Source organism: Macaca nemestrina, chromosome X (assembly GCF_043159975.1).
Source record: "Macaca nemestrina isolate mMacNem1 chromosome X, mMacNem.hap1, whole genome shotgun sequence".
NCBI lineage: Eukaryota > Metazoa > Chordata > Mammalia > Primates > Cercopithecidae > Macaca > Macaca nemestrina.
This window is the reverse complement of record NC_092145.1, coordinates 19,451,946-19,465,532: the sequence shown is the minus strand read 5'-3', so window position 1 is coordinate 19,465,532 and position 13,587 is coordinate 19,451,946. Positions and strand designations below refer to the sequence as shown.

At 36.9% G+C, this 13,587-nt stretch overlaps 1 protein-coding gene across 1 annotated transcript in view; it reads left to right on the top strand.

Moving 5' to 3' along the window:
* LOC105481375 (adhesion G protein-coupled receptor G4) overlaps positions 1–13,587 on the top strand; it is a 111,411-nt gene that overhangs the window by 55,824 nt on the left and 42,000 nt on the right. The window contains exons 11-12 of the mRNA XM_011740908.2: positions 5,350–5,566; positions 6,938–7,100. Of these exons, the coding sequence (XP_011739210.2) occupies positions 5,350–5,566; positions 6,938–7,100 (380 nt within the window). The remainder of the gene's footprint in view (positions 1–5,349; positions 5,567–6,937; positions 7,101–13,587) is intronic.

The window sequence follows — 13,587 nt, the reverse complement described above, 5'->3', positions numbered from 1 at the left end:
ATCAACATCCCCCACTAGAGTGGTACGTTTGTTACAATTGAATGTACACTGACACATGGTTATCACCAATAGTTCATAGTTTTACATTAGCGTTTACTCTTGCTGTGGTACATTGTGTGGGTTTGGACAAATGTATAATGACACGAATCCACCATTACAATATCATATGGGATATTTTCACTGCTCTAAAAGTCCTCTATACTCCACTTATTCATCCCTCCTTCTTCTCAACCCCTGGCAATCACTGATCTTTTTACTATCTCTCTGTTTTTGCTTTTTCCAGAAGGCCATATAGTTAGAATCTTACAATATGCAGCCTTTTCAGATTGGCTTCTTTCACTTAGTTATGTGCATTTAAATTTCTTCCATGTGTCTTTTCTTGGCGTGGCAGCTCATTTCTTTTTGGCACTGAATAATATTCCATTGTCTGGATGTACCACAGTTTATTTACTCATTCACCTACTGAAGGACATCTTGGTTTCTTCCAAGTTCTGTTAACTATGAATACAGCTACTAGTAACATCTGTGTGCAGGTTTTTATATAGATGTTAAGTGTTCAACTCATTTGATTAAAGAACAAAAGGTGTGGTTGTTGGATTGTGTGATAAGAGTATGTTTAGTTTTTTAAGAAGCTGCCAAATTGCCTTCTAAAGTGGCTGTACCATTTTGCATTCTCATCAGCAATGAGAGTTCCCGTTGTTTCACATTCTTTCCAGCATTTAGTGTTGTCAGTGTTTTAGATTTTGGCTATTCTCATAGGTGTGTAGTGGTATCTCATTGTTGTTTTAATTGGCAATTCCTTAACGACATATGGTGTTGAATAGCTTTTCATATGCATATTTGCCATATTTATGTCTCTTGCGGTGAAGTGTACTCTATAGGTTGAATGTTTGTGCGCCCCAAAAATTCATATGTTGAAATTCTAACCCCAATGTGATGGTATTTGGAGATAAGGCCTTTGGGAGGGGATTAGGTCATGAGGGTGGAGCCTTCATGAATGAGATTAGTGCCCTTATAAAAGAGGCCCCAGAGAGCTTCTTTGACCCTTTCACCATGTGAGGTTACAGCGAAAAAATGACGGTCTATGAGCCAGGAAATGAGCTCTCACGAGACATTGAATCTGTTCTTCATAGACAACTTGCCAGACATGGTTCTACTGCATAAAATGGGTCCCTCCCATAGTGAAATGTCAGAAATTGAGGCACAGGCATTCCAGTGCCTCTCAGAAGGACCAGGGAATTGGCCTTGAAGCAGTGAACTTCTCAGACTTGTTTTCCTTGCAGAGGATGCAAGTTTGAGATCCTTGCTGAGGACTATGTAGAAGAATTAGGAAAGCAAGCACAGCTCTGATTATTTCTAGATCAGAAACCAAGAGTCAGGGCAATAGGAAATGTTATAGCTTGAAGTGAGTGGGAGGAAAGTTAGAGGGTTTATGTTTCACGCTGACCTCCCTCCTTCTGAGTGACACATTTTCTTTAGAAATGCTAATAGAATTTTCTCTTGTGGAAAAAAAAGTTAATAAACAGTCATAACAACAACAAAAACACTGCACTGGGTTGGGATTTTTAGAAAATTGACTGTGAGAAGTCATTTTATATATATAAAAAAACTACTGTGGAGTAAAGGAACAGTTGGATGATGACTGTAATGTATATAACTGAAAAGTAAACTATCAAATTTATTATCTTTGGAAGAATCCTTCTATTCTACTTGTAAATTAGGGGCTTAATGAACAATGAATACAATATAAAGGAAAGAAAAACGTATTCACGCTGAAACAATTTATTTTCTTTTGCTTTCAATCTTGCTGACAAGCATTAGATATCTTGGTTGAAGAAAAACTCTTCAGCTCTCTCACTTAAATGCTCCTTTTTCTTAACTCTTTAATATCACAGAATTAGAAAAGGTACCTTTATTTCAAAGTTCTTTGGATTCTCTTCTGTGCTCAATGTTTGTTACCTCCATGATATTAAAGATGCATCAGGCTCTAGTGAAGTTGACTGGAACTTTTCACAAAACTATTTTCTGTCTGTGTCCATTCCACCATCAGGGTAGGATAGTGAGTGCTTAAGAGAAAACAGTGGGATTTCCAGGAGGTCAGGTAGAAAGACTGCAAAGCACAGCTGTCCCAACCCCCAACACAGTGGAGAAAAGGGCCAAAGGCACAGATGTTGTAAAAAGTGATATTGAAGAGCTCAACTTTGGAGTCAGCACTGGATTAGAATATTTCAATGTTTTAACTTCTTCATCTATATAAAGGGGATAATGTGAGTACTTTCGTGACTAATACAAAGGTTATTGTGATGAATAGATGAGAAAATGCACGTATAATGCCTTGCTGTTGTATCCTATCTCCAAAATGCCCACCAACTCATTCCCTCTTTGTCAATTGGGAGTTGAATCAGGGCTGGCTTGTGACTGCTTAGCCCAGGAGAATTTGGGAGAAGCGGCTTTGCCAATGATGGGACTAATTTTTAAGGGGACTGGAAGTTTCTGCATCCTTTCTCTTGGTACACTCTCATTTGAGATGCTTCCTCAGAGCCAGACACCATGCTGTAAGAAGCCCAAACAGTGACGTGCTGAAAAATATTTAACAACCAAGTCTACCCAAAGAAGGTGCTGATTTGTAGCTTTTGCCAGTTTTCATGATATAATACCCTCTCCTCCATGGCTGAATACAACCTACAATGCAATGTATAGTGACTGAACTATAAAGTTGGTAAGAGATGGATGCGCAGATACAGTAGATATGTAAATAATCACAAGAGCTTAGATTAGTAAAATGTAGCAAAATAATTAGAAAGTGAAGATGTTTCAGCATCATTTTAAATATAATTTATGCAATTGTAAGTTTATATAATTTAATTTTTAATAATGGCCATGTTTAACAACTAGTTCACAGAATTCCTGAAAATTTAACAATTGGTTCTCACCAGCTGGTACAAGTTAGCTCCAGTACATCACAAGCCGGATCCACACACTACTGAGCCCACACCACTGGGGGAGGCCATGTGTAGGGAGTACAGCCAACAGCCCCAACTGAACAGTCAGCATCAATTGCCTGCCATGTGAGTGAGCCCTGTTGGACATCCAGCCCAGATTAGCCTTCTGATGTATTCAGCCTCAGCTGCTATCTGACTTCAACTGTATGAGACACTCCAAGTGAGAACACTCAACTGAGCCTAGTTAACACACAGAATCATGAAGGATAATAATACATTATTGCTTTAAGCCATTAAGTTTTAGGGTGATTTGTTATGCAGCAATAGATAACCTGGAACACTGGCTCACAGAAATTGCTCAGTAAATAGCAGATATTATTATTTTGAATGTTGCAATTACTGGCAGATTAACTGTAACAGTATTTCAAGGAATGAGGATCAATTTATTTTGCAACAAATAAAGGAGTCCCTTTATTACTTTTGCTTGAGGACCAGGAATTTTTACACGATGAGTGTAATTTAGCTTGAATTTTCCTTAAAAACTATACAACTCCAGAGAAAAGGTCTATAATTACTTTCCACAGTATAGCTAGTCTCCCATTGGCCTGCTGTTTACTTTCATTCTGCCACAGCAGGGACTACGTGAAAGTGAAATTGCACCACTGAAGCCCAAAGAATCATGACTAGGCAGCTCTTGCTATTCCATTTTCAACAAAGTCTGAGCAATTTAATAAGAGCAGTAGAAAGACCCGTGAATGAGCTCACTATCTTTTTCTGTCATGCCTAGTCTTAATATTTTCTCAGCTTTTTTAACTTACCAGAAGATAGATGTTAACTGGGACAAAATATTAATTCAGAAACAATTACAACCTTGTTTAATCTCCTTTCTGCCTCCCATCTCCTCAGGGAGAACTCTGTCTTTGCTAGTTCAGTTCCCATGTGAGGCATTGTTGGACAAATTGGGGTAATGGTTGGGGAGGAATTGAGAGGATCTCAGTTATGATTGCTGAATTTACATTGATGAGAACAGAAAGTTGTTTGCAGAAAAAAAAGAGAATAAAGAAAGAAAATAAAGAAGAAAAGGAGAAAGCAAAAAGTAGCCTGTGTAGGCTTTTGAAGGTGTTAAGTTGTGGGGAACTTGGGATAGGAGAGAGATTTGAGGAGACACTGATAACTATGGAGGTCATTGAAAGAGAGAGAGGAAGAGAAATACAGACAGAAAGAGAGAGGATGAATTTTATGCTGAATTATTTTGTTTTCTGAAACAGAATTAACTATTTGTAATATAACCTGGGTTAAGTGTGTTACGAGTGTTGGCTCTCTCGGGAATTTTTCTTAACAAATTGTATTTTTTATTATTTTCCTTTATATTTTGGTTACTGGACTTGAATGTGAGTGCTTTAAGCTAGGAAGACACAACAAGAAAGCTCAGCTTTATTTGTGTTATATTTAACTAAAATCGAATTTGTGCTGTATTCGTTTAACAAAGCTCTTCACTTTAAAAGTGAGTCATAATTCAAACAAAACAATTATTTAGAAGAAGCGTTTATGAGACAAGAACTTTCGGGCACTGACAGGATATTTGATGATTTTGAATATTATTGCTAATTTTAAAATTTAATTTGTTATTGTCGTTGTGACATGTAAAAATCATTTATTTTAGAGATACATACTAAAGTGTGGATAAAATGATATCATATCCAGGACTCGCTTTGAAACAATATGGGGTTGGGGAAAAGGTGAGTGGAAGTGTAGAGAAAATGAGATTAGCCATTCATTGACACTTGTTGAAGTTGGGTTATTCATGAGGAACATGGAGATTCATTATACAATTCTTTCTACTTTTGTGTATGCTTGCAAATTTCCATAATAAAAAGTGAAGAAAAAAGTGGGCGAGTTCATATCTATTGTTCTTACTCTCTGGAAAATCTAAATTAACTGCTTTTTATTATGACATAGTCCATATTTGCTTTTTTTTTCCTGTGGTTTGATGGTTCTTGACAGGAAAATGTAACCATCACCCTTAGTTATGAAAACATAGACTGAGTGTTTGCTGATATTTGAGTATAAGGTGGGATCTACTTAACACAATCCAATACTCAAAAGTCTCAATTTAATGAGAATCAAATGTCAAGATAATTCTTCAGGGACAAAACGATTTCCCTGGTGCGTATGAAAAATGATTTAATGAATGAAAACTTTTTAATGAATAAAAACGTGACTTATGTTCTACTTTCTGGGACTACACCTATTGTAGAAACAAAGGGCCAATATTTTCCTTCTGTAAACATGTTACCTTGGCAGGTATTCTCATCTCACCCTCTTTACTCTTTAAAGGGAAGGAAGCACACCAGAATGGCAGAAGACTAAGTCATGCAGCTTTTATGTCTCAACTTTCTTTCCCCAGAGAATGCTCAGGATGTTGCAGAGCATATTTTAAATTTGATAAATGAATCCCCAGTCCTGGATAAAGAAGAGACAAAGATTATTGTTTCTAAAATATCAGATATTTCACAATGTGATGAGATAAGTATGAACCTAACCCATATTGTATTACAAATAATCAACGTTGTTTTGGAAAAGCAAAACAATTCAGCCTCTGATCTGCATGAAGTAAGCAATGAGTAAGTACTAATACTTTGGTGAAAGACATTATTTTTAAAAAATTTGAAATACAGTCGGCCCTCCGTATCTGTGCGTTCTGCATTTGTGAATTCAAACCACCACAGATGGAAAATATCCTTAAAAAAATCTTGTGTCGATACTGAATAAGTATGAATTTTTTCTCGTCATCATTCCCTAAACAATACAGCATAACAACTATTTACATAGCATTTACATTATATTAGGCATTATAAGTAATCTAGAGATAATTTAAAATATACAATGATGTGCATAGGCTATACGAAAATACGACCCTTTTTTTATATCAGAGACTTGAGCATCTGTGGATTTTTGTATCCATGGGAGTCCCGGAACAGATCCCTCAAGGATACGAACGGACGACTGTATATATTATCAATTTATTGGCATACAGTCATCATAGATTTTAAAAGTCAGGTAGTTACACATTGAAAGTTCAGTAGCTCAGTTAGTACAATGCAATGGGGTCACTTTACTCAAACGTTCGTTGTGAAAGGATGTATTCGAATTCTAATTGAATCTTAGTGACAACAAGTTTTCAAGTAAACAGTTACCCCAAACCAAACCCCCAGTCCATTCCCCCAACTTTTGTGCTCCCTCAGTGTTCTTAATGTCTATAAAATGTATCCAACCAGTGCTAAAGTGGAAAACTTGAGAATAGTACTAGTTACCTCCCTCTAACTCACACCCAATTAATAACCAACTCTTGTATTTGTCACTGTACATCTATTTTTAAAATCCCTTAAATATTCCGGTGGAATTCATTTACTTCTCTCCATCTCCGCCACCACCACCCTATTCCTAGTCCCATTTCTCTCACCAGACTGTCTATAATAACCTCCTAAATGGTCTCTCTGCCTCCATTCTTGACCCTCTATGGGTCATCTTCTACATAGCACCCAGAGTAATCTTTTAATGTATGTATCAGATCATGTCCTTACTTTGCTTTTAAAACCACTAGGTGGCTTTCCATTACACGTAGAATAAAATCCAAACTTCTTATAAAGTCCCACGAGGCCCTGCAGGGTCTGGCTTACATGTAACAATTTCATTAATTTTCACAACAATCTTTTGAGATGATTGTAATATTAATTCTAACTTTGCAGGTGAGGAAACTGAAGCTAAGTGAGATTATTTTATCTGTCCACACAGTTAGAAATTAGAGGAACTAAGATTTAGATGTCAACTTGTCTGATTCCAAAGCCAATGCTCTTATTTAATAATTCCTAAATGATATAAAGATAGCGATTAATACTCAAAGAAAAGTCTTGCAATGAGGAAATCTTGCAAGGAGGATGGGTTTTTTACTTTTAAAGGGTAGGATGCTCTTCTCCATCTGTGGTTTCTTGCAGAATTCTGAGGATAATTGAGCGTACTGGTCACAAGATGGAGTTTTCTGGGCAGATAGCAAATCTGACGGTGGCCGGGCTGGCTTTGGCTGTGCTGCGGGTGGACCACACGTTTGATGGCATGGCCTTCAGCATTCACTCCTATGAAGAAGGCACAGACCCTGAGGTGAGTGCAGCTCAGGGAACTGAGAGCCAATCAGCCAAGCACTGTTTCAAGTCTTCATTCATTTACTCCTTGGGAGAGAGAGAGGGCACTCTGTTAAGGTTTTAATCTTCAGGGGACCTTATGGAAATACAGACATCCCAGGTAAGATTCATATATAATCTTTAGTAGGCTAACACCTTGGTTGAAGTGGTGTCTGGGAATTGTGCAGTGATACCACCTTTGGCCCTGTGACCCCAAATTATCTCAAATGTCAGTTTATTATTGGCCACCATTTAAGGAACACATTATATGTTGGACATTGTGCTACCACCTCCTTTGTGCAGATAAGGAAACAGAGAAGTAATTTGCCCAAGAACACATAGCCTAATGGTTAAGCCAGGATTGAAACCTATGCCTGTCTGGCTTTAAAGCCTGGGCCCTTTCCACCATATGATACTACCTTAGCCTTCGGCATGTTATAGGCTGCCAACCCTACTCAAAACAATTTCAGAGGTTAGATTTTTTTTTTACAATTAAAAAAGTAATAAAGTGTACATATAAGAAAATGAACAAATCCTAAGCATACACCCTCTGAATTTTGACAAATGCATACATCTGTGTAATCCAAACCCCTATTAAGAGATAGAATGTTGGCCAGGTGCAGTGCCACACCTGTAATCCCGGCACTTTGGGAGGTCAATGTGGGAGGATCACTTGAACCCAGGAGTTTGAGACCAGCCTGGGCAATATAGTGAAACCCCATCTCTACAAAAAACTAAAAAATTAGCCAGGCATGGTATTATGTACCTGTGGTCCAGCTACATGAGAGGCTTAGGTGGGTGGATCGCTTGAGACCGGAAGATCAAGGATGCAGTGAGCCATGACTACACCACTGCATTTCAGCCTAGGCAACAGAGCGAGAGTCTACATTTTAAAAAATGATATAGAATATCACTATCACCTCTGAAAACCCCTTTGTGCCCTTTCCAAGTGAAGCTCTGAAACTACTACCTGAAGCGGCAATCACTGTTCTTATATTTTTCTGACATAGTTTTTCCTGTTCTACAACACTATATAAATGAAATCTTATAATATGTACTGTCTTGTATAAGGCTTCTTTCATGTAGCATAATTTTTTTAGTCATCCTTTTGTTTCAGTAGTTTGTTCCTTTTTATTGCTGAATAATATTCAAACGCATGGGTGTACAACAGATTCCTTGTCTATTCTCCTCTTGATGGACATTTATTTGGATTGTTTCCAGTTTGGCTATTATGAATAATCCTGCTATGAACCTTTATGTATAAGTTTTTATGTGATCATATGTTTTTGTATGTCTTGGATAAACACCTAGGAATGGAATTGCTGGCTCATAGGTATATGTTTATTATTTATTATTTCTTTTTATTTTTTGAGATGGAGTCTCATGCTGCTGCCCAGGCTGGATTGCAGTGGCACTATCTCTGCTCACTGCAACCTCTGCCTCCCAGATTCAAGCGATTCTCCCGCCTCAGCCTCCCATGTAGCTGGGATTACAGGCACTTGCCACCTTGTCCAGCTAATTTTTGTATTTTTAGTAGAGACGGGGTTTAGCCATGCTGGCCAGGCTAGTCTCAAACTCCTGGCCTCAAGTTATCCACCCACTTTGTCCTCCCAAAGTGCTAGGATTACAGGCATGAGCCACCTCACCCAGCCTGTAGGTATATGTTTAAATGTAGTAGAAACTGTCATAGTGTTTTCTAGAGTGGCAAATGATGCGGAGTAATTTTCCCTGTTCATATTGGTTATTTGTATGTCTTTGGTGAAATATCTGTTAAAATCTTTTGCCCATTTTTAAATTGGGTAGTTTTCTTTTTTTATTGCAATAGTTTTTGGGATACAGGTGGTTTGGGGTTACATGGATAAGTTGTTCAGTAGTGATTTCTGAGATTTTTAGTGAACTCATCACCTCAGCAGTGTACACTCCGTGCCCAATATGCAGTCTTTTATCCTTCACCCTCTACCACCCTTTCCCTTGAGTCCCCAAAGTCCATTATATCATTCTTATGCCTTTGTGTCCCCATAGCTTAGCTCCTATTTATAAGTGAGAACATATGATATTTGGTTTTCCATTCCTGAGTTACTTCACTTAGAATAACGGCCTCTAGTTCCATCCAAGTTACTGCAAAAGACATGATTTCATTCCTTTTTACGGCTGAGTAGTATTCCATGGTGTATATATACCACATTTTCTTTATCCACTTGTTTGGTTGATGGACACTTAGGTTGGTTCCATATCTTTGCAACTGTGAATTGTGTGCTTTAAACATGTGTGTGCATGTGCCTTTTTCATATAATGACTTCTTTTCCTTTGGGTAGATACCCAGTAGTGGGATTGCTAGATGGAATGGTAGTTCTAAGTTTAGTTCTTTAAGGAATCTCTGTACTGTCTTCTACAGTGGTTGCATTAATTTACATTTCCACCAGCTGTATAAAAATGTTTCCTTTTCACCACATCCACGCCAACATCTATTGTTTATTGACTTTTTAATTATGGCCATTCTTGCAGGAGTAAGGTGGTATCTCATGGTGGTTTTAATTTACATTTCCCTGATGATTAGTGATGTTGAATATTTTTTCATATGTTTGTTGGGTGTTGGTCTATCTTCTTTTGAGAATTGTCTATGTATGTCCTTTGCCCACTTTTTGATAGGATCATTTGATTTTTTCTTGCTGATTTGTTTGAGTTCCTTGTAGATTCTGGATACTAGTCCTTTGTTGGATGCATAGTTTGCAAATGTTTTCTCCCACTCTGTGGATGGCCCATTGACTCTGCTGATTATTTCTTTTGTTGTGCAGAAGCTTTTTAGTTTAATTTGATCCCTTTTATTTGTTTCTGTTTGTGCATTTGCTTTTGGGGTCTTAGTCATGAATTCTTTGCCTAGGCCAATGTTCAGAAGGGTTTTTTTCTGATGTTATCTTCTACAATTTTTATGGTTTCAGGTCTTAGATTTAAGACTGATCCATCTTGTGTAGATATTTGTATAATGCGAGGGATGGGGATCCAGTTTCATTTTTCTCCGTGTGGCTTACCAATTATCCCAGCACCATTTGTGGAACAGGGTGTCCCTTCTCCACTTTATGTTTTCACTTGCTTTGTCAAAGATCAGTTAGCTGTAAGTATTTGGCTTTATTTCTGGGTTTTCTATTATGTTATATTGGTCTATGTACCTTTTTTTTTTTTTTTTTTTTTGAGATGGAATCTCGCTCTGTCGCCCAGGCTGGAGTGCAGTGGCCGGATCTCAGCTCACTGCAAGCTCTGCCTCCCGGGTTTACACTATTCTCCTGCCTCAGCCTCCCGAGTAGCTGGGACTACAGGTGCCCGCCACCACACCTGGCTAGTTTTTTGTATTTTTTTAGTAGAGATGGGGTTTCACCGTGTTAGCCAGGATGTTCTCGATCTCCTGACCTCGTGATCCACCCATCTCAGCCTCCCAAAGTGCTGGGAATACAGGCTTGAGCCACCGCGCCCGGCCTACGTACCTATTTTTATACCAGTACCATGCTGTTTTGGTAACTATAGCCTTGTAGTATAATTTGAAGTTGGGTAATACAATGCCTCCAGATTTGTTCTTTTTGCTTTGAATTGCTTTGGCTACGTGGGTCTTTTTTGATTCCATATGAACTTTAGAATTTTTTTCTAGTTCCGTAAGAATGATGATGGTATTTTGGTGGGAACTGTATTATCTATAGATTGTTTTTGGCAGTATGGTCATTTTCACAGTATTGATTCTTTCCATCATGAGCAAGGGATGTGTTTCCATTTGTTTGTGTCATCTATGATTTCTTTAAACAGTGTTTTGTAGTTTTCCTTGTAGAAATCTTTCACCTCCTTGATTAAGTATATTCCTGGGTATTTTATTTTAGTTATTTTGCAGCTGTTGTAAAAAAGATTGAACTCTTTATTTGATTCTCAGCTTAGTTGCTGTTGGTGTATAGCAGTGCTGCTGATTTGTGTACATTGATTTTGTAACCTGAGACTTTACTGAATTCATTTATCAGATATAGGAGCTTTTTGAATGAGTTGTTGTGGTTTTCTAGGTATACATTCACATCATTGGTGAATGGCAACAACTTGACTTCCTCTTTTCCAATTTGGATGCCCTTTATTTCTTACTCGTGTCTGATTGCTATGACTAGGACTTCCAGTACTATATTGAATAGAAATGGTAAAAGTGGGCATCCCTCTTATTACTGAGTTGTAAGTGTTCTTTACACATTCTGGATACAAGCAATTTATCAGATGTATGTTTTGAAAATGTTTTCCTTATGGCTTGCCTATGTATTTTCTTAATAATGTATTTTGATGAGCAGTTTTTCACTTCCTTATTTTCTTTTTTCTTTCTTTCTTTCTTTTTTCTTTCTTTCTTTTTTTTTTTTTTTTTTTGTTGTTGTTGTTGTATGAGAGTGGGTCTCACTCTTTTACCCAGGCTGGAATGCTGTGGCTTGAACACAGATCACTGCAGCCTTGACCTCCTGGGCTCAAGCAATCCTCCTGCCTCAGCCTCACATGTAGCTGGGATCACAGGCATGCACGACCATGCCTGACTAATTTTTTGATTTTTTGTAGAGATGGGGCTTCGTTGCCCAGGCTGGTCTCGAACTCCTGGGCTCAGGCAATCCTCCCACCTTGGCCTACCAAAGTGCTGGGATTACAGGTGTGTGCCATTGTGCTCACCAAAAGTTTTTAATTTTCATGAAGTCTAATTTATACTTCTGTTTTCTTTTATGAATAACCATATATGACTTGTCTAGGATACTTTTGTCTATCAGGAAGCCATGAAAACATTCTCTTATGCTTTTCTTTAAAAGCTTTATGATTTTAGCTTTCATGTTTAAAACTCAATTAATTGATTTATGTATTCCGTGAGGTAGGAGTTGAGGATCATTTTGTTTTACGTAGATATCCAGTATTTCCAGCACCATTTATTGAAAAGACTTTTCCTTCCCCATTGGCTTGCTTTGGTACCTTTGACGAAAAATCAAATAGTTGTGTAAATGTAAGGCTATTTCTGGGCTTTCCTATTCTGTTCTGTTTTGTTTTGTTTTGTTTTAACTCTTATGTTATTACCAGGTCGTCTTGGTTCCTAAAGTGTTGAAGTCAGGTAATATAGATACTTCAACATTGTTGCTTTTCAAGATTGCTTTGGTTATTCTAAGCCTTTTGCATGTCCATATAAATTTTTGAATCTGCTGATCAATTTATATAAAAAGCTTGCTGAGATTATGATTTGGATTGAGTTGAAGTTATTGGTCAATTTGGGGAGAATTTGTTTCTTACTAATATCGAGTCTTCTAATCTATGAACATTTATTTAGTTCTATTTACATTTCTCTCAGCAATGTTTTGTAGTTCAGGTAGGGAGATATTGCATGTCTTTTGATAAATTTATTCCTAAGTATTTTGTTTTTTGATAACTGTTGAAAATGGAATAGTTTTAAAACTAGATATTCCAATCATTTGCCGTTAGTATATAAAAATGGAATTGATTACATATGAAATATTATTTATATTATATGCTATAATATATATACACACATTTTGTTTCTTACGCACTTGCTAAATTCACTTATTGCTGCTAATAATTGTTTTAGAGATTCCTTAGAACTTTCCATGTGAGCCAACATCATCTGACAATAGAGAGTTTTATGTATTCTTTACTGATCTTTATTCCTTTTATTTCTTTCTGGGGGCCTATTCTGATGTTTAGTACTTCCAACAAAATGTTGAATAGAAGTGGTTAAAGTGGGCATCCTTGTCTTATTTTTAATATTAGGAGAAAAGTATTCACTGTTTTTCCATTACTGCGATGTTACCCATGTTTTTGTTTTGTTTTTTAAAAAGATGTTCTTTATTTGATTGAGGCAGTTACTACTACTACTCCTGGTTTCCTGAAAAAATTTATCACAAATTGTTGTTGAATTTTGTCAAAAGCTTTTTCTGTATCTCTCGAAGTAATCATTTGGCTTTCCTCTTTATTCTCTTAATATGGTAAATTATATTGATTTTAAAATGTTAAGCCAATCTTGCATTCCTGGAAGAAACCCTACTGGTCATGATGTATCATCATGTTTATGTATTGCTATTTTCTAAGTGTTTATCTTATGTTTTGTGAAGTACTTTTGCCCTTACATTCATGAAGAGTATTGGTCTGAAATTTTCTTTTTTTGTGATTTATTAGTCAGGCTTTAGAAAGATTTTGGCAACATTCTAAAAGTGAGTAGGGAAATGGTCCCTCTTCTACTTTCAGAAAGAGTTTGTGTAACATTGCTATCATTTCATTAAATGCTTGATAGGGTTCACTAGGAAACGCTCTGGGTCTGAAATTTCTTTGTGGGAAGTTTTTTGATATCAAACTAGATTTATTTAGTGGATAGAGAGCCATTCAGATTTTCTGATTCATCTTGTGTCAGTTTTGGATAGTTGTATTTTTCTTGCAGAGTTGTATTTTTCTAAGAGTTTATTTCATCT